Here is a 20,198-nt window from a genome sequence, read left to right as displayed (position 1 = left end):
TTACGTTAACCGAATGATTCAATTATCTGATAGGTAAATGTAAAATCATTAATATCAATCATCCCCTCCAGCTTTCTCCTGTCTACGTATGAGGGAGAGATGGCAGGTTCACCACCTCATTTTTGATTCGCCCTTACTTGACAGGGTACCTGGCATCTTCTCTCGCCAGGGCTAGGCACCTGTATTAGTTACTGGCTACACACACCAACCACAATGAAATCAATGTGTGAATCTGAAAGTGTTGAGCAGCACAACCAGCAGCTGATAACCTTGTGCACCACACATCTCCCCATTGTCCTTTCCAGAAGAAAGCCTTATTTAATTGCCCAAGGCAGGATCGCTGGCCGAATTAATCTCGGGAGGTCATAATCTAGTCAGTTCCGAACTCCATTCTAGGTAAAACTAGTGAATGCATTAGTGATTGGGTATAGGCCTGGGTCCTGCAAACATGTCACAATTTTAATCATTCTTTTGCAAAACAATACTGATGAAGAACTCGTCTGTGTATGACTTAATATCTTTCAATTACATTCCATTGTGGTGCTGAAGGAGTGCCGCACTATGAGTTGTGCCTGTTTTTTGAAGTGATGTTTGACCAAAGGTCCCACCTGCTCTCTCAGGTGGATGTGAAAGATCCCATGCCTGCGCAAATTGGCTGCCACATTTCCTACGTTTACCCCAGAGTCACCAGACTACAAATATATTTTATTGCTTGGAAAGTACCTTAGGACATCCTGTTGGAGGTGGAAAAGACATGTTATTAATAGAAACTGAAGGATGGGTAGATCTACCTGGGTCATTTCTACACAAAGTCATGACGGAATAGACCACCTCACTGAATGAGGATTATCCCTTGTTTATTACAATATAGAAGGAAGACACTCAGCCCATGCTAGGTTCCAGCCAGGCAATCCCATCAATCCTGTTCCCTTTCTTTTTCTGCAGCCTGTTGTGTTGTACATGCCCATCCACTCCCCTTTGATTTTTTTGCCACTTACTTACATTAGGGGTAATTTACAGCAGCCAGTTAACCTGTCTTTGGGATGTGGGAGGAAACCAGAGAACCCAGGGAAAACCCACAGGGGCCAGCACCAAAGGTCAGGATCAAGCCTGGGTCTCTGGAACTGTCAGGCAACAGCGCTATCTGCTACACCACCATGCTGCCCTTTAATGTTCTAACTAGCTGAGCCGAACACGCAAGTTTTGTTTTAAAGTCTATGTCTCTGCTTTATTGCTTGTCAATGGTCAACCTTCACAAGGGGTCCATTCAAATCTGTGTTGGAATGAGGAGTGTGAGAAAGATAGTGTAGGGTACAAATACTAGCAAAGAACAGTTAGGCAGAATGGCCTGTTTCTGTGCTGTGCATAAAGTGTAACTTAATATATGTATAATAAGCACATTTCTTGTATACTGCCTGATTTCATAGAACATAGGACACTACAGCACAGTACAGGCCCTTCAGCCCACAATGTTGTGCCGACATTTTATCCTGCTCTAAGATCTATCTAACCCTTCCCTCCCACATAGCTCCCCATCTCTCTATCATTCATGTATCTATCTAAGAGTCTCTTAAATATCCCTAATGTATCTACCTCCACAACCTCTGCAGGCAGTGTGTTCCACGCACCCACCATTCTCTGTGTTTTAAAAAAAACTTACCCCTGACATCCCCCTTATACCTTCCTCCAGTCACCTTAAAATTATGTCCCCTCATGTTAGCCATTGTCACCCTGGGAAAAAGTTTCTGACTATCCACTCAATCTATGCCTCATCATCTTGTACATTCACAAATCACGTCATTTAAGTATTCTTATTTACACTGCTACAGTCATTTTGCCATTAGTCATTTTAAGCCATAGTCCAACAAAATATAAGGCCATGGACTTGAACACAGAAACTCAGGCTGACTCTGATACAGTTCTGGGGAAACATTGGAGGTGCTTGCCAGTAAGCTGAGATGCTAAACCAAGTCCCTATCTCTTTCTCAGGTGTAAAGAAAAGATCCCAATGCACTCTTTTGGAAGTGAGCAAGGAAATTGTCCTGGTGCCCTGGCCAATGTATATCACTCAATCAGCATCACAGAAGGACCAGCTAATAATTAACATACTGCAGTTTGCAGGAGCTTGCTATGCACAATTTGGCTGCCAAGTTTCCTATGTTGAGGTGACTACTCTTCAAAAAGATCTCATTTGCTGTGAAACAACCTACGACTGCTATTGAAATGCAGATCTTCCAGTCTGTTGAGATTACTTTTATCCAGCCATTACCTGTCATAGGAATCCAGGGATCATTTTTGCAATTTTTCTCTTCACCCTGGTTAAATTAAAGAGTCTGCCACTTATGTTAACAAAATAAAAAGATTTGCCTTCAGGGAGCACTGTTCATGAACTCAGGAAGACCCAAGACACTTTACTGCTACAGGGGAATATAGTTTGAAGTATAGTCAGTGCTATAATGCAGCTGCGTCCAACACACAAACTATATTTTGTTCTGAAGTCTATTTCTTTGCTTTACTGCTTGTCAGACCATTCTCAGCAATTTCTCAGCAATGATCGACCTTTACACGGAGTCCATTCTAATCTGAATTGGGATAAGGAGTGTGAGAAATTTGTGGACAACAAGCTCCTGCCAATTGTTTCCACCAAATATGTTCAGTGATTAAAAATTGAGATTTTCTGTGTATGCAAGAACACTGAAGGTTACATTTTCAAAAGATTTTCCAATGTATGTTTTTAGTTCACCGAGAAACTGTACCCAATGTAATTAGCAAAGGGTTTGTGTCGATTTATTTAAATAATTACTTAATATTAACCATTTCCCAGGTGATGGCTGTATCATTATTTTTTGATAATCTAGTTCTGATTTGCATTAAGCAAGTTGCACCAAATTATCGCTCTTCAATATATCTCACTGTTATCACGTGAGGAGGAAGATTGGCCTTTTTTCAGTTGAGTTTAGCAGTGACAAACAAGGTTTTGGAAAAAGATTGACAGAGTAAATGCCAAAAGGCTGGAGAGCCTGTAAGCAGAGGCCTTAGTCTCAGAATAAAGCTCAGTCATTCCCAACTAGGGGAAGGAGAAATCTCTTTGGAATCCTCCACCCCAGTTCCAGGCTGAGATTAGTACATTTTTGAGTGCTAAGAGGACACGGAGCTTGGACAAGTAAGTGCACTTGAGGCACAGGATCAGCATGAGCTTATTGAATACTAGAGCAGGTTTGAGGGGCAAAATGGCCTACATCTGCTTCCATTTCTTACGTTCACGTGTGGGATAGTTTAAATTAGCCTAACCTTGCTGATTCGTGGCTGGTTTTCTGTTTGGTGAGGTGCAAATGGATTTATCTTTAAATATTGCTTTCCCAAACTGATGCACCCTCAACTGCCATTAGCAGTAAGCATGTCTGTCTGCAGAAACCTTATTCCAAATTAGAGTGAAAGAAGGTCACAAGGAGATACAGGATAGAAACAGGGCCTTTGGCCCACTGAGTCAACGTCAACCATCAAGGACCTATTTTTACACCAATCCTATCCTTAATCCATTTTATTCTCCCCACATTCCCATCAGCTACCCTCTAGATACTGCCCCTCACTTGCACACTGGTGGCAAATTACAGTGGCCAATTAACCTACCCAGTCCTAATATCTTGATCACCTGGTCAGAGCAAGATTAGTTACTCCTTTAATATTTATGTTCTTGATATTACAGCAATGTATGCCATGGAGGTCAGCGTAGAAAAGGACAAGCTAACAGGGGAATCCAAGGTCCTCTCCACAACTCCCGTGGTCACTGAGGGAGTTCACCAGAGAGGGGTTAAGGTGTACGACGATGGCAACAAGGTGGTGTATGAGGTACGTTCTGGAGGTGCGGTGGTGGAGAATGGGGTTCATCATTTAACCACGTCACAGGTGGACCGGCTGATACACAGAGCAGGGAAAACGAATGTGGTCAGTAAATGTGTGTCAGAAGCGCTGACCGTGTCGGAAAGCAGTGCATCCCCCGACGATTCCCGGAGTGGCGGAGACAGTGGACTGAGGAAGGACATGGTTGTGAAGAAAGCCCAGCTGAAAGCTGGCCAGGCAGGAAAGGTGGCCCAGCCAATCCCTCCCAGGGAAGCTCCCAAGGCCAGTGCTGACCACCCAGTGACAATGATCTTCATGGGGTACCAGAGTGTGGAGGACCAGGAGGAAACCAACAAACTTCTGGGCTACGAGGGTGCCATCCAGGCCGAGCTGGTGCTGATCGACGAAGACGATGAGAAGTCATTGCGAGAGAAGACTGTAACGGACGTCTCGACGACGGACGGCAACGCTGCAGAACTTGTGGCCGGGAAGTCCATGACCGAGGCTTCTGAGACCCTCTCGGCGGAGGAGAACGAAGGGACAGACACTGGGATGGAACCAGTCGCAGGTACAGACAAGAAAAAGCGCTGTAAGTGCTGTACTGTCATGTGACCACATCTCCAGGCTTTGTGGTCACACTGTCTCTCACTGACTTTAACCTCATTTTACTAATCACACTGCCTGTACTGTGAACTGGGAGGGACCTTCCTTAATCCACTGGAAATCTGCTCTTGAATGCTCACCTAACTATGGTCTGACCAACACCAGAGCCTTATCACTGGTTAGACCTCCTTTGAATTTTACATGGAACACATACCACAGAAACAGGCCATTCAGCCCCACAGTCCATGGCAGTGTTCATGCCTCACTTGAGACTCTTCTGCCCCCTTCCACATCTCACCCTCTCAGTATATTGATTCCCTTCTCCCACATCTTGTATCTACATTATTCCCCTCAACCACATCACATATCAAGGACCTCATTTTAATAACTAACAGGGTGAAGAAGTTTCCCCCTGAACTCTTTATGGGGTTTATTATTGCCCTTCTTTCATTAATGTTTGTGGTTTCCTAGATAAACGATCACATAACTTCAAATAACATGAAGAACAAAGAGTTAAAGAATTACCATCAAAGGATAGAATAGCAATAGCCAGTTAATAAAACTCCCATGCTACAACAAAACTCATGGATAATACTTAATTTTGCAGTAAGTTTACCTTTCTGGTCTCACTGTGTTGGAAGCTAATCGCAGCAACATTGATTTGTGCCATTTGTTTCCTGAATGACTTCCTTTCCTGAAGTCCTTATTCATTTCAACATTGTCAGTTCCTACCCATTAAAATTTTATCCTACAACACAAGAAGGCATTTGTATTTATTATCCTTCATAAGACTTCCTGATTTCCTTCAACTTTACTGAGAAGTTTCTGGCCCTGGTTTGGCAGTCATTTGTAAAGGTGACCTCAAAGTTAGCAGCTCACAAAGATCGTGATATCTGGGCCATAGGCTTGTCAAATCAGACTTCAGTTCCAGATGATGCCTAATATCCAATATCTTTGAAGTCAGCAAGCAACCAAACAGCCAATCAGACTGAAGAACTCTCGCAGACAGCAAATCAGGAAATAAAAAGCACTAATCATTAACAAATTTTTAAACAGTTTACAGAGTTGCATAAAGGTTAGAGCATACACATAGAATAAGGAAAAGGCTGAAATATCATATTAAATACATTCAATTTTTATCATTTTATAAAGTGGGGCATTTTCAAATAACTAACAAAGAAAATGACAATCCACACATATAAAATTGGTTTTGGGCCCAGAGAGGTTGTTAGGCCATAATTTTAGCTTATCTGTTAAAAGCTCAATTAATCCTCATTCTAAAACATTTTGACTGGTCTGTTCCTGTAAGAATAATTGGCAAACATTTGAAGATCTGATTTCTGGTGATAGCACTAGTGAAAGCATCGATGGTGTTTCCTGCGGAGATTACTGACTGCAACTTCTGGATTTCTGTGCTTTACCCTGTGTGTGTGTGTGTATATGTGTGTATATATATATATATATATATATATATACAGGAGATGCAATCAGATTTCTTCCATTATAATGTCAATACCTTCACCATTATTCCCCTCCAGTGAACCAATCCCTGCCCTTTAGTCACCTACTCCACTTAGAAGTTGCTGAAATTACATTGTATGAAAGCCCAATACAGGCTGGTTTTCAATCTAACAAAAACGATCCCAGTGTAAGAACTGCACAGGGTGATCTGGGATGAGGTAGAATGAAAAGTGGTGGCAGGAGAGTGGGGTTGGAGAATGAGTGATGGCAGGAGGGTGAGCTGCTACATTTGGCAAAAAAATAGTTGGTGAACTAACCCGACTTACTGGCCTTGATTGCTGACCTGGGACTCTGCTGAAATGTACTTAAGCATCAGGTCCATGAAGGGTCCATACATGTTCAACAGAAGCTTTGGCAGCTATGTAAAACAGACCATGGGAACCAATAGAAGTGAAAGTCAGGAGAATTGCTGGCTCCATGTGGGATATCTTACACTGTTAAATAAACACAAGGTCCATCCGTGGATTAAGGGTGGCAGTTTAATTTATGATGTACAAATTGTGGCCTAGGAGTGACAGTGAATTGTCAACTATTTATTTCCCAAGACCCTTAGTCATTAAACCACATTAGACATATTTGCTCTTTTTCGCCATCAATATACCTTTAAAATATGTGCGGATTTTATTAATGTTCAAATGGTGTTGCAAATAGTGCAGTGTCATCAGACAATAATTACATTGATACATTTAATGCCAGCATGAGTTTTCCAAATCTCTTTATGCTGCAGATGAATAATTGACATATTGTGCAAATCTGTATCCATTTCACAGAAAGCCTGTAGGTAAATCCCAACAGATGACTATCTTGTTACGATGTCCCCATGGGTAATTATTATACAATTAATCTATTCAACAGCAACTTAAAAGAAATACCTACAGCTGTCCTACATTTAACTGAGGCTCTCTCCGTAAGGGCCAGAGGATGGATTGGAAGGAAGGTAGCAGCTAAAAAGTTTCACTATATTTTCAACTGGTTTTGCATTGGAGTCACTACTAACCGCAAAGAGTAGAAATATAAGGTGGGGGTCATAGGAAGTTGAAGCTGGAGTTGATAGCAAGTAATAGTCTCCTTCGATGCACAGAAAGATCTTGCCTTTGATCAATGTCATTGAAACCGACAGCACAAGAGTTTGAGGAGAAAGGGGCTTAAATCTGGGAAAAGTCTTGAAAGAGTATTCAAAGAACAGAGAGCATAAATGTGCAGAAAATCAGCAATCAGTGGGAGCGCTTAACCACAGAGTGTCTGATATTTCACGATGCAATGATTGGACCTACCCACATGGACCCTGAAGTGGACCCCAGTTTATTGAAAGTCTGTGGCCCATGCAGGTAGATCCTGATATTGCATAATGGTAAAAAAGTGGACAACAGCAAACCAGCAACTCTCTATTTCCAATTAAGTTGCCAAAGTTCAGGGAAGATGTAAACTCGCCATTGTGTGTTTTACACACTTGTGCAAGGTCAGGAACAGTCCTGGTGCTACTGAACATATCCTGGTATATTAGATTCTCGGGATACAGATACCCAGTCAGCCCATTGTAAGCTGTTGGATCTCAAAGGCTTTTGTGTGTTCTCATAAAGATTCCACTTTCTGAAGTTTTTTCTTAAATTACATTTAGAAATTTCTGAATCAGCCAAGTACTTTTTTTGTATTGGTAAGTGGGCTTTTTTGTATTGGTGAGAAATTATGTGGGTGGGTGGGAGTTGAAGGAGTCCTATTTTTGAAATATTGGTGCCTTTGTCTAATAGCTTTGATTGCACCGAAAGGTGGAATGCCTTGCAGTGATTCTGGGGCTCTGAATCAGTGACAATGGATGTCAAGGATAGCTTGACTGGGTTCGGATTAGCTGCCTGCTTAGTTATGTGATTTTTAAGCCTGTTCATAATTGGCATCCTGTGCAATCTAGCTGGTTCCACTTCACCCCCCCAATCCTTCCCAGTTCACAGTGCTTGGATTACCCAACATATTCACGAGCACAACTGAGAGAGAACTAACAGTAAGAAACTGTTGTTGATTTTCTGCGATGCCTTTTGGTGACTGTGCCTGATTTTTTTTTCTCCCCATCCCCAAACCCCATTCACTAATGGGTTTTTTGCCTAGTTTCAATTTGATTAAGGATACTGCTGTATATGAATGTTCAATGATATGGTCTATAATTAATATCTTGTTGAATTGATAGGCAATTCCCCAACTCCTCTCTTTCAATCACTAAAGGTTGTGAATTTCCTACTTTTAAAGCAAATTTTTTGACTCTATGATTACTTTTACTGAGACATATTTACCAGGTGACTAACATGGTTGTTCTACCGGAAAGGTGTCTTTGAATTGACCATTTTGTACCTTGTTCTATTGCAGTTTGTATAAGGTTTCTACTTTATCTTTCCTTTTTTTTTAAACCATTATACTCTGGAGCAAACTTAGTAACTGTTGCTGTTTCTAAACATTCGATGCAATGTGCGATTATTGTCCTCTGTTCCCTTTTCCTTTGATGCCAGTTCCAACGAGCTCTTTTACATTACCTTTTCATGCTACTCAATCCACCCAATGATGCTTAAACAAACACCCATGCAATGGGGACTTAAAACAGCAGCTTGACGTAATAATTCCCCCTAATTCACCCATTGTGCGCTGAATGCCCTTGTTGCCGCCGAGTGCACAAAACCTAGCTTTTCATGCAAAATGTCATTCTAAATCATGTGCGCTTTTAAGAAAATAACTTGTTTTTGTGGAGCACATTGAACACAATGATAATTCTCAAAGTGCTCCACAGTAGCGCTCAGCCTAACATAGGAGATATTAGGGCAGGCATGCACCAGTTGGTCAAAGGTTTGGCTTTAAGGAGTTTCCTGATGGATGAAAGAAAGGAAGAGAGCTGAGGTGGTGAAGGAGAGATGTCAGAGGTGTTGGCAGCTTAAGGGAAGGTTCCCAATGACTGAATGATTTAAAATAAGGAGTCTGAAAAACCCTGGAGAAACACTGATTTGCCATCATGTTGCACACATGGATATGCCGTCACGTTTTACACACACATGGACATGCCACGCGCACACATAACACACATGGACATGCCCACATACATACCTCACACTCATAGACATGGCCACACACACATCTCTCACATATGGATGTGCCCTCACACACATCGCACACACAGACCTGCCCGTTTTTCTCACATAGCGCATGCAGGCACGCCCACACTCATACTTTGCACATGTGGGCGCACACAGACACACAGACACATACACAGACACAGAGTTTCCACTTGGATATAGATAGTCCATTTAAATGGGGAGAAATCAAAGTGGAACATTGGTGCATTAAAAAGTGATACAGTGGTTGTCATGGTAACCATGGTTGGTTATCTTCCTTTGGGACATTAAAAATCAAAAGACTTGCATTTATGTTACAGCTTTCAGAACTACATGATGTCTCAAAGTGCTTTTCTGCCTTTTTTGTACTTATAGTCACTATTTTATGTGCAAGCATTGATTTGTGCACAGAAAGCTTCCAAAAACAATTATTTGATGGAGTCCTGATAAGCCAGAGAACTTAATTGCTTGTGATTGATCATCAGCTGTTGCAGCTGCTGTTGGACTGAGAAAAATCTTTCAAACACAACTAAAGTCCTCTAGTTCTCATGGGACTGAAGTCATCCCTCTTTATTTGACTCCAAACACATGCAGCAATATGATGTCTGTAAACATACCTCTGGAATAGCCAAGGTTGGACCAAATTTCCATTCCTACCACATGGCTTGCAGTGGTTCATGGCATAATTGTTTAAGCTGCTGCCTCATAGTTCCAGGGAGCTAGGTTTGATCCTAGCCTCTGATGATATCAATGTGGAGTTTGCACATTCTGTCCATGACTTTCCTCTGAGTGCTCTCATTTCCTCCCAAATTTTGTAGGTTGGTTGGCCTTTTGTGTAGGTTAACAAGGAGGGTTGATGGACACGTGAGAGAGAATAAGTTGTAATGGAGGGGAAATGGGCTTCCTCCTGAGTCTGGCACAGACCCAATGGGCTGAATGGCCTCCTTCTGTGTCATTATAAGGAAGACAGCACACCACCATTTCCAAAAAGGCATTTTGGACCCTTGTGCTTTAAGTGCTGATCTTGCTAATGAGAGAAAGAAAGAATAAATAAAAATCAATTGATGTGATCAGTTTTCCCACAGTTAATAATAGATCTTTTATAGAATCATAGGATCATCCAGAACAAAGGAAGGCCATTCAGCTTATCCATACCAGCCAAAAGGAGTTATTTAAACTAATCTAACTTCCAAGTTCCCAGTTGTTTACAAACCTGTCGATTACAGCACATCCAGGTACCTGTTAAATGTGATGAGGTTTTCTTCCTCCTTTGTACGTTCAAGCATTGCATTCCAGATCACCATTGCATGGAAATAAATTCCTCAATTCCTCTGTAATACTTCTATGTATCACCTTAAACTTGTATGTTAAAAGGGTTGAACTCTCTGCTAAAGGAAATAGGATCTTCCTGTTCAGAGAAATTCCCTTTGAACTAAGGAGTCAGTAAATTACCCTGAGTGAGGAAAGAAGATAAGATTACTGACAACTGAATTTATGCAACTTTAAAAATTGAACATTCTGATAAAATTATCATTTTTAGTTGCCACTTCTGGGTGGGAGGCAGAGTGATGGTTGTTAAGAGGTAGAAACAAATCATGTGTCTTTCAGTCTTGTACAGCATGTGGGAAGGAGAGTGGCCAGAGTATACACAATAGGAAAAACTCACTGTATGTAACCCATCCCAAAATCCTTGTGCATACATGGGGATTACCACATGTGATTTATATTTATTTGAGTCATCTGTTCAATCCTTACACTGAGCCACCAGGGATATTGAGCCTTGCCACTGATCCAGCACCTGGAGCAAAAAATTCCTTTGTTGAACTCATCAAACTGGAAGCGTTCTTCCCCATGCCCACAAGGAGATATACAAGCCGATGAAATGGAGGCAGAGACATTCCTTAAATATCTCAAAGCCTTATTTCAAAGACTACTGATTCCTCGTGGAATTTCCAGTCCATGTGTCCCTCAACATCATGTTATCTTTATGGTTATTAGCTTGTTAAACGAGTGCTGTAAGGTGACTTACAGGGACGTTGCGGGTTAATCAACTGGTAAACCTTTTGTAATGAGGTCACTTTATGATTGATACTGTGATTTTCTTTTAAAGTGATTAAAAGAACTTGCTTCAATAATCTGAAAAACAATCTCTAGTAATACTTACCTAAAACAAGAGCATAAGAAATGGAAGCTGAAATAGGCAACATGGCTTCTTCTACCTGCTCTGCCAATCATTAAAATTACATCCGTTCCTCTACCTCAAACCCATTCTTCTGCCCAATGTCCATACCCCCAAAATCCTTTGAATATACTCAATGACTGAACATCTACAGCTTTCTGGGGTAGAGAACTCCAAAGATTTATACCTTTCCAGTTTAAGAAATCAGTTGTGTATCTGTCCTAAATGACCAACAACTTATCGTAATTAGTGGCTATTGCAGGTAGATTTTGACCATGTGCTTAAGGGAGCTCCTCACTACCCTAGTATCACTTTAAGATGCCTGCACTAGTTCCCTCTCATGACTTTATTTCAGATTACTCAGGGGTTGAATGGAATCAAAACTGACCTCACTCAATGTGACCAATGCTTCCAGGACACTAGATTTCAAAAGGTAGTTAAAGTTACACTATTTTAAAACTGCAATGGGGAATATTTCATAATATCCATAAACATTTTTGAAAGTGTAAGAATGTAGTCCTATAATTCCTTTTGTAAAACTGATATAAGTATTACACAACCATTCATCCAACAAGGAATTATTCACCAAAGACACTTCAGTTTAAGTTGCTTTGATACTTTTATACATTAGTCTTTCAGTAGAATTAGCATGATAATAAAATGGGATTGGCCTGGAGGCTCTCTTCAATGTCAGGTTCAATGCTATAAGTAAGGATCTAAGGCACCTTAAATATAATCCAAAAGAATCACTGCCTGTAATTAGTCAAATGCACAGTTAGCACTAGTATATTTGAGCTGTTAACGTCTAATGGGTGGGAGAGAATGGAAGGTTTTATTTATAATGTATGTGTTCCAGTGGCCTTAAATGCAAGAGCCATTTTGAACAATGCTCCACCTGGTTGTGCCCATAATGAAGCATAATAGCATTTTTACTTTCATTAAATGAGCACTATAGCTTTTTAAAAAAAGTCCTTTTGGGACTTGCCTTACAATTATCGGAAAAGTTTAGAGATAAGATATATCAAATTTCATGCTAGCACAATTGGCAAAAACTGCATCAAACCCTGATCTTCCACAAAAGCCTGTTTATATAATCACACACACCACTGCAGGTGGGGATGTGAATAAACGTTGACTCTAATTTCCTACATTGTAAAGCTGACTACACTTCAAAAGTACTTCAGCAGCTGTAAAGCACTCTGGGATATCCTGAGGCCTTAAGAGGCATTCTAGAAATGCAACTCTTCTTCCTTAGTTTAATGAATTGTTATTTTGTGGTTTTACACTTAATCCAGTTTTGACTACATTTACATTACTGTATTTAACATACTCCCACAAGTTTAAAGCAGATGTTATAAATACACAGGCTGCATATACAGTCTCCATTTTCCTTCACGTCTTGACAACAAACAAGATCCTGGTCTTGATAATGACCAGCAGACATAGCGTTGAGTTCTAGGTGTATATGTCCGAAGGGGCTGTTGTCGGTGGAACTAAAGCTATGGTTGGTGGTGCTCATTCTGTGCTGGGTGGGACTACGATGGACAGAAGAGGGACAAGTCCAGTGAATGGCACTTAAGTACGTCGTAATCAGAGCTAACTCTGTAATGGGCAATGCTAATTCAATAGTGGAAGTTAGAGCAATTATTTGCCTAGTTTAAATTGGGTGGAGCTAGAGACATAATGGATGGAGCTAGAGCTGCAAAAGGTGGCCCTAACATTGGAAAGGCTGGTGCCAAATATGTGGGCGCAACTGAAGGCATAGCTGTGGAACTGGAGCTTTAGTAGATGTAGCTAAAATAGTAGTAGACAGCGCAGATGTTGTTGTAGGGCTGGAGATGTAGTAGGCAGAGTGATGGGTGTGGGGATAGGACTGTAATAGATGGGAGTGATGCAGAATGAGAAGATTTAAGAAAGTAGTAGGTGGACCTAAAGCTGTAATTCCCATAGTTTGCAGAACATTTAAGAGATCGGGTTATATTTGAGATATTATTGAAATCACAACACACTTTTCTTATTGTCACAATTTTATTGACTTGTTTTTGATTTGTTTATTTTGCGTGTTACAAAGGTCCAATGTTATATCTTAAATAAAAATCAACCAAAAAGGAGGTTGTTAATCTGATCTGCCCAACAGAGGTGAACTTTTGGGGATTTAAACAACGTTGACTGGAAAATCCAAAAGACTTGAATCTCTATTGTGCCTTTTATGACACAAAGCACACCCCAAAGTCCTTGAGAGTTAATGAAGTAGATTTGAAGTGTCATCACTCTAGGAAGTGTGACAGGCAATTTGCATGCAGTCAGCTCCCACAAGAGGCAAAATGATTACCTGTGGTAGTGCTATTGAGGTTATATATTGGCTGGGATACCTAGCATGTTTGCATGAATGGGCAGACAAGGCCGTAGTTTAATACCTTACCCAAAAGAAGGCACCTGAACAGTGCTGCACTCCTTCAATGCTGCAGTAGAACAGTATCAGTTAATATTATACAGCATCTGTTTACAAACTGTTATGTTATTCGACAGCTAAAAGATGCCAGTGGGAAGGAGGGAACAGGTGACTTTTTGGCCATTCCTCACTCACTTTGTGAAACTAAACCCTTTGTAACTGGATATAAACATTAGAAAAAAATAGGCTACTCATTCTTACAGCAAAACATTGGAGGTGCATGCACTCAGCTCAAGGCTATAAGAATGCCATAAGGCAAAAACTGGTTACCACTTCTTTAAGGATTTCTTCAGTCATTCCATATAACTGGGTCAAATCAAAAAGACTGCTAGATGTATTAATACACATCTCTGCCTCCTCTCATTCTATTATCTAGCATCCAACAAGAGAAACCTTTCCAGTGTTAAATGACATGAAGCACAATTAGTAAATTCTTTTACATCGATTTTCATCGACCTTTATATTTTGATACAATCCTCTTACAATCCACTACTTACCCCATCAACGTCATGTCACATTGTTTTTGAATAGCTGTCAAATTTATACTATTCAAGTCATTTCACGAAGGGTTCTCATTGAAGCACCAAGAGGTTCACCAGGAAAGTGAGTTAAAACCAAAGAGTGCATTTACATCCACTACATCAAAGGAGGGAGGTTATTGGTTGGGGGAGAGGAAGCACTGTGGTTTCATTGATAAGTCATCTGCCCAAATAAATGTAAAAGAGCTCGGTGACTGGGAATTATGCTGTGCTAACACTGGGTCAAACTTGCTGCATTTTCTGCTGTACTCTTGTAACCTGAAGTGTACTTGGACTGTACTGTTCTGTTCCGATAAACTGCCACTGGCCAAGCTGTAACTTCAGCTTCTCTTCTGTACCGAATTAATATGAATAAACTGGCTCTCCACAGTGTCTACACAAGATGGTCTCTGCTACATTTCTTTCTAACCCTCACTTTGTAAGACACTCCAGACTACAAAAAGAAGAATCACCGTTCTGATATCACAGCTTGCACTAAAAGGTTACTAACCCCTTTAACTTCCACTTTGCACGAGCATGTATCGCTGTTCTCACTGTTTCTACCACTTAAAGAAAAGCCTTTTACACTTGGATTCCTGGGGCATTTGGCAATGTGGACTCTCTTCAGGGATGGGAATGTGATGGCCAGGTTGTTAATTAAAAGAAATACAACACCCTTCATGAATTGAGGACTTCCCAAAATAGTTTGCAGTCACTGAAGAGGTACTTTAAAGTGTAGTCACAGTACTTTACAGTGTAGTCACGGTTGCAGCATAGCAAGCAGTCATTTTGCAAGCACGGCAGCCATTTTGTGCTCGGCACACTCTTATAAATAACAATGTAAAAATGACTAGACCATTTATTTTAGTGATGTTGGTTGAAGGGTAAAAAATGGCCAGACAGTGGGGAGAAATCATTTGCCCTTCCTCAAAATAATTACACAGGATTGTTTGCATCCACCTCAAAGGACAAAGAGGTCTTCAGTTTAATATCTCATTCAAAAGACAGCAGCTTCAACAAAGTAGCACTCCCTCAGTACTGCACTAAAGTGATATGCTAAGCTTTGTACTCTAGTCTCTGGAGTGAGGCACAAGCTCAGTACCTCTAGAAGTACAAGCTTAACCAACTAAGAGCCTATGGAAGTATTTTCAAAATGCTCACTTCATTTGACTGTGGTTCTGCATTGAAGTTCTCTTGTATGGCTAATACTCCAATCCAACTGACATAAAGTCCCCCAAAACAGGATACCCAAGGCACACAGAGGAGCACCTTATATTCAGAGATGAAGCAAGATAGATGGAGGATTAAACTGCCAAATGATGACTTCACAATGTAATGTATGTACCCAAAGTCATTCAACATCCTTCCAAATGGGAAGGAGAAGCAGGAAACTGACCTGCTAGGGCAAGAGAAAAGGTAATAGGAATGCTTAGCCAAAGAAGTAACATTTCTCGTGGCAGGAGCAGGCTATTTGGTCCAACTGGTCAAGGCCAACATTTATAGTCTGTACATACATCCTCCCATTCCTCTTCGCCTAACTAGGAACACAAAATAGATATGAAATTTTGGCAACTCCTGTTTTTTAGTTTCTGCCTCATGTTGAGGAGCAAAGCCATGATGGGAGTTAAACGCAATTGTGAAAGTGTTTAGTTTGAGGCATTGCGGCACCAGAGGCACAAACGAGGTGGGTGAGCAGGGTTTGCTACATAACAGAGTTTGGGAAGCAGAGGTTCAGGTGAAATGGATTTTATTGCAGATGGGGGAACAGTTGGTAGACCATTAGACAAGTCTGTCACGTGACAAAGAACTAGGATAAAGGTTAATGCTTTGAGATAGAGGCAGAGACTGGGACGGAGGAGGAAGGAAGTGAGATTGATGATAGCAATCGTAAGGTCAAAGAGTCATAGAGTCATGGAGTCATACAGCACAGAAATAGGCCCCTTATGTCCATTGTGCTCTCGCAGCCCATCTATACTGATCCCATTTCCCAGCACTGGTCCATCGCCTTCTCTGCCTTGGCAGGTAAAGTGCTTATCTATATACTTCTTAAATGCTGTCAGAGTCTCTGTCTCCATCACCCCCTTAGGCAATCACCCTCTGTGTAAAATCTTCCTTCCTCAGACGCCCTCTAAATCTCCTACCTCTTACTTTAGACCTATGCCCTCTGGTTTCAGACACCTTTACTATGGGGAAAGGTCTTTTACTACCCTATTTATGCCCTTCATAAAGTTGTATATCTCTATCAGGTCCCACTTTGCCTCCACTGCTACAAGGACGGCACGGTAGCGTAGCAGTTAATCTGACGCTATCACAAGTGCCAGCAATTGGGGTTCAATTCCCGTCGCTATCTTTAAGGAGTTTGTACGTTCTCCCCGTGTCTGCGTGGGTTTCCTCTGCGTGCTCCGGTTTCCTCCCACATTCCAAAGACATACGGGTTAGTAGGTTAATATGGGTTTAAATGGCTGGCACAGACTGGTTGGGCCAGAAGGACCTGTTACCGTACTGTATAAATAAAGTTTAAAAAAAAGTTTTAAAAAGACAAATCCAGATGATTCAGTCTCTCCCCATAACTGAATGCTCCATCCCAAGCAACATACTGGAGAATCTCCTCTGCTCCCTCTCCAGTGCAACACATCCTTCCTAGAGTGTGGCAACCAGAACTTGACACTTTACTCCAGGTAAGACATAACCAATGTTTTACACAGTTGTACCATAACCTCACTGCTCTTATATTCTATATCCCTGCTCATGAAGGCAAAAACCTCATGTTTTCTTAACCACCATATCTACCTGTGCTGCCACCTTCAGGAAACCTTGGAATTGTACACCAAAGTCTGTCAATACTCCTCAATGTTCCTCAGTACTCTCCAGGATCTTCCACTCATTGAGTATGTTCTATCCTTGTGAGTCCTCCCAAAGTGCATCACCTCACAATCCATCTGCCTTTGCTCTTCCGTTTTTTCAGCTCTTCAATATCATCCTGTAGCCTAAGATGATCTTCCTCACTATCAGTAACATGACTAACTTACTGATCATACCTTTTACATTCACATCCAAATTGTTAATGTGTATGACAAACAGGAAAGGTCCCAGCACCTATCGTGTGGTATAATCACTGGTCACAGGTTTTCAATCACATATTGACTCTTTACCATCACCCTCTGTCTCCTATTATCATCAGTTTTGGATCCAATTTACCCTAGATCCCATGGGGTCGAACCTTTTGGATCAGTCTTCCATGTTGGACCTTGTCAAAGGCCTTGCTGAAGTCCCTGTGGACTACATCAACTGCACTGCCCTCGTCAATACACTTTGCTACCTCCTTGAACAATTCAATCAAATTTGTCTGACAGGATATCCCCCTAACAAAGCCTTGCTGACTATCTTTGATTAATCCCTTCCTTTTCAAGTGTAGAATAATCCCATCTCCCAAAATTATTTCCAATAAATTCCCTACCACTGACATTACGCTCACAAACTTGTTGTCACCTGGTTTATCTCTGCTGTCCTTCCTGAAAAGAGACTGCATTTGCTGTCCTCCAGTCATCTGGTGTCTTACCTGTGGCCAGTGAAGATTCAAAAATCTCTGTCAGAGCTCCAGCTATCTCCACCACAGCTTCCCATAGAGAACAGGATACATCTCATCAGGCCATGGGGATATATCCACCTTTAAGCCCACTAAGACAGCTAATATCTTCTCATTTTTAATGATAACATGTTCTAGAAATTCACTATTCCCCTCCCTGAATTCTCCAACTACAGTGTCTTCAGTGAATACTTGTAAGAGGTATTCATGTAAGACCTCATCTGCGTCCTTTGGCTCTACATAGAGATTGTAACTTTCGTCCCTAATGGGCCATGTTTTTCACTGGCTACTTTCCTAGTTACATTTTTTCCCTTAATATACTCATAAAATGCTTTGAGATTTTCCTTATCTACAAATGATATTCTGTGCTGCCTTATTGCCCTTCTAATTTCCCCCTACACTTAACATACTCCCCCATTTTCAGTTCTCCATACCTGTCATTTGTTTCCTTTATTTTTCACTTTATCCAAACCTCAATATCCCTTTAATCCAGGGTTCCTTGGAATTGTTGTCACAGATTCATAGAGTAATACAGCACAGAAACAAGCCCTTCGGCCCAACTTGTCCATGCCAACCAAGGTGCCCACCTAAGCTAATCCCAGTTGCCTGTGTTTGGCCCATATCCCTCCTAACCCTTTCCTATCCATGTACTTATCCAAATGTCTTTTAAATGTTGTTATTGTACCTGCCTCAATTAATTTATCTGGCAGCTCCTTCCATATACTCACCACCCTCTGCATGAAGGAGTTGCCCCTCAGGCCCTTCTTAAATCTTTCCTCTCACCTTAAACCGATGCCCTCTATTTTTGGTTTCCTTTCCCTGGGAAAAAGACTGTATGCATTCACTCTATTTATACCTATCATGATTTTATACACCTGTAAAGGTTCATCCCTCAATCTCCCAAGTTCAAAGGAATAGAGTCCTAGCCTGCCCAATCTCTCCTATAATTCAAGCCCTCAAGTCCTGACAACATTCTTGTAAATCTTCTTTTCACTCCTTCCAGCCCAGTGGTGCCAAAACCGAACACAGTACTCCAAGTGCGGCCTCACCGATATCTTGTACAACTGCAACATAATGGCCCAACTCCTACACTCAATGCCTTGACTGATGAAGGCCAGCATGCCATACGTCTTCTTCACCACCCTGTCTACCTGGGATGCCACTTTCAGCAATCTATGTACTTCTCGGTCCCTCTGTTTCCAGGGCTCTACCATTCAGTGTATAAGTCCTACCCTGGTTTAGCTTCCCAAAACGCAATACCTCGCACTTATCTGAATTGACAGCCATTTGCCAATCCTTGCCCCACTTACCTAGCTGATCAATATCCCCCTGTAATTTTTAATAACTTTCTTATACCACCTATTTTACTATCATCTGCAGACTTACTAATCATGCCTTGTACATTCTCGTCCAAATCATTTATATAAATAATGAACAACAAAGATCCCAGTACCAATCCCAGTGTAACATCAATAGTCACGGGCTTCCATTCTGAGAAACAACCTTCCACCATTACCATCTGCTTCCTACCATCAAAACAATTATGAGTCCAATTAACTGGATGTCCATGGATCCCATGTGATTTAACTTCCAGACAAGTCGACCATCTGCGACCTTGTCAAAGGCCAATGTCTGCAGCCCTGTCCTCATCTATCTTCTTGGTTACCTCTTCAAAAACCTTTAACAGATTTGTCAGATGATTTCCCATAGACAAACTCATGCTGTCTATCCCTAATTAGACCTTGTCTATCCGAATGCTGGTAAATCCTGTCCCTCAGAATCCCCTCCAGTAATTTACCCACCACTGATGTCAGGCTCATGGGTCTATAGTCCCTGGCTTGTCTTTGCTGCCTTTCTTAAATAATCTTGTTGTCCTTCCCTTTCTCTCTTACGAAACATGTTGGCCTGGAACTCTCACTACAGGTCCTTCTCAGGTTACGATAGCAATCCGTTCTTGTGAATTGTTTGTAACCCAAGCAGTTCGTAAGTGAGAGACGCATCCACGGACCAAGTTCCCACACAGCAGACGATGCCCGCAGCCCTGCAGCAGATGGCAAGTGCATCCCGCTGGCCTCCCACCTCCTCAGTCGTATATATGGGCTGTACATAAGTCGGGCATTTGTAAGCTGGGGAGGACCCATATTTCACTTTTGGATGACTCTCACTTTTCGAATGTAGACTTAACTGCCAGTGGCTACTCCCAGTCTACTTTTGCAAGCTCCTGTTTTGTGATATTGAAATTGGCCTTCCCCTAATTAAGGACCTCAATTTCTGGTCCATCCTTATCCCTTGAAAAATAACAGAGTTATGGTCATTATTTCTAAAGTGCTCTCCAGCCACTTGCTGGCTACATTCCCTTAGCACTACCCCTTCTCTTGTAGGACTATCTACTGTATCTACTGGTACAGCA

The 20,198-nt window shown here is 41.4% G+C and overlaps 1 protein-coding gene across 1 annotated transcript in view; it reads left to right on the top strand.

Annotated features, from left to right (window-relative positions):
* LOC127572199 (uncharacterized) overlaps positions 1-20,198 on the top strand; it is a 302,149-nt gene that overhangs the window by 130,585 nt on the left and 151,366 nt on the right. Inside the window, 1 exon segment of the mRNA XM_052019124.1 lies at positions 3,707-4,408. Coding sequence (XP_051875084.1) covers positions 3,707-4,408 — 702 coding nt within the window.

The sequence above is a fragment of the Pristis pectinata genome, chromosome 7 (assembly GCF_009764475.1).
Source record: "Pristis pectinata isolate sPriPec2 chromosome 7, sPriPec2.1.pri, whole genome shotgun sequence".
Taxonomy (NCBI): domain Eukaryota; kingdom Metazoa; phylum Chordata; class Chondrichthyes; order Rhinopristiformes; family Pristidae; genus Pristis; species Pristis pectinata.
This window is presented reverse-complemented; position numbering and strand designations above follow the sequence as displayed.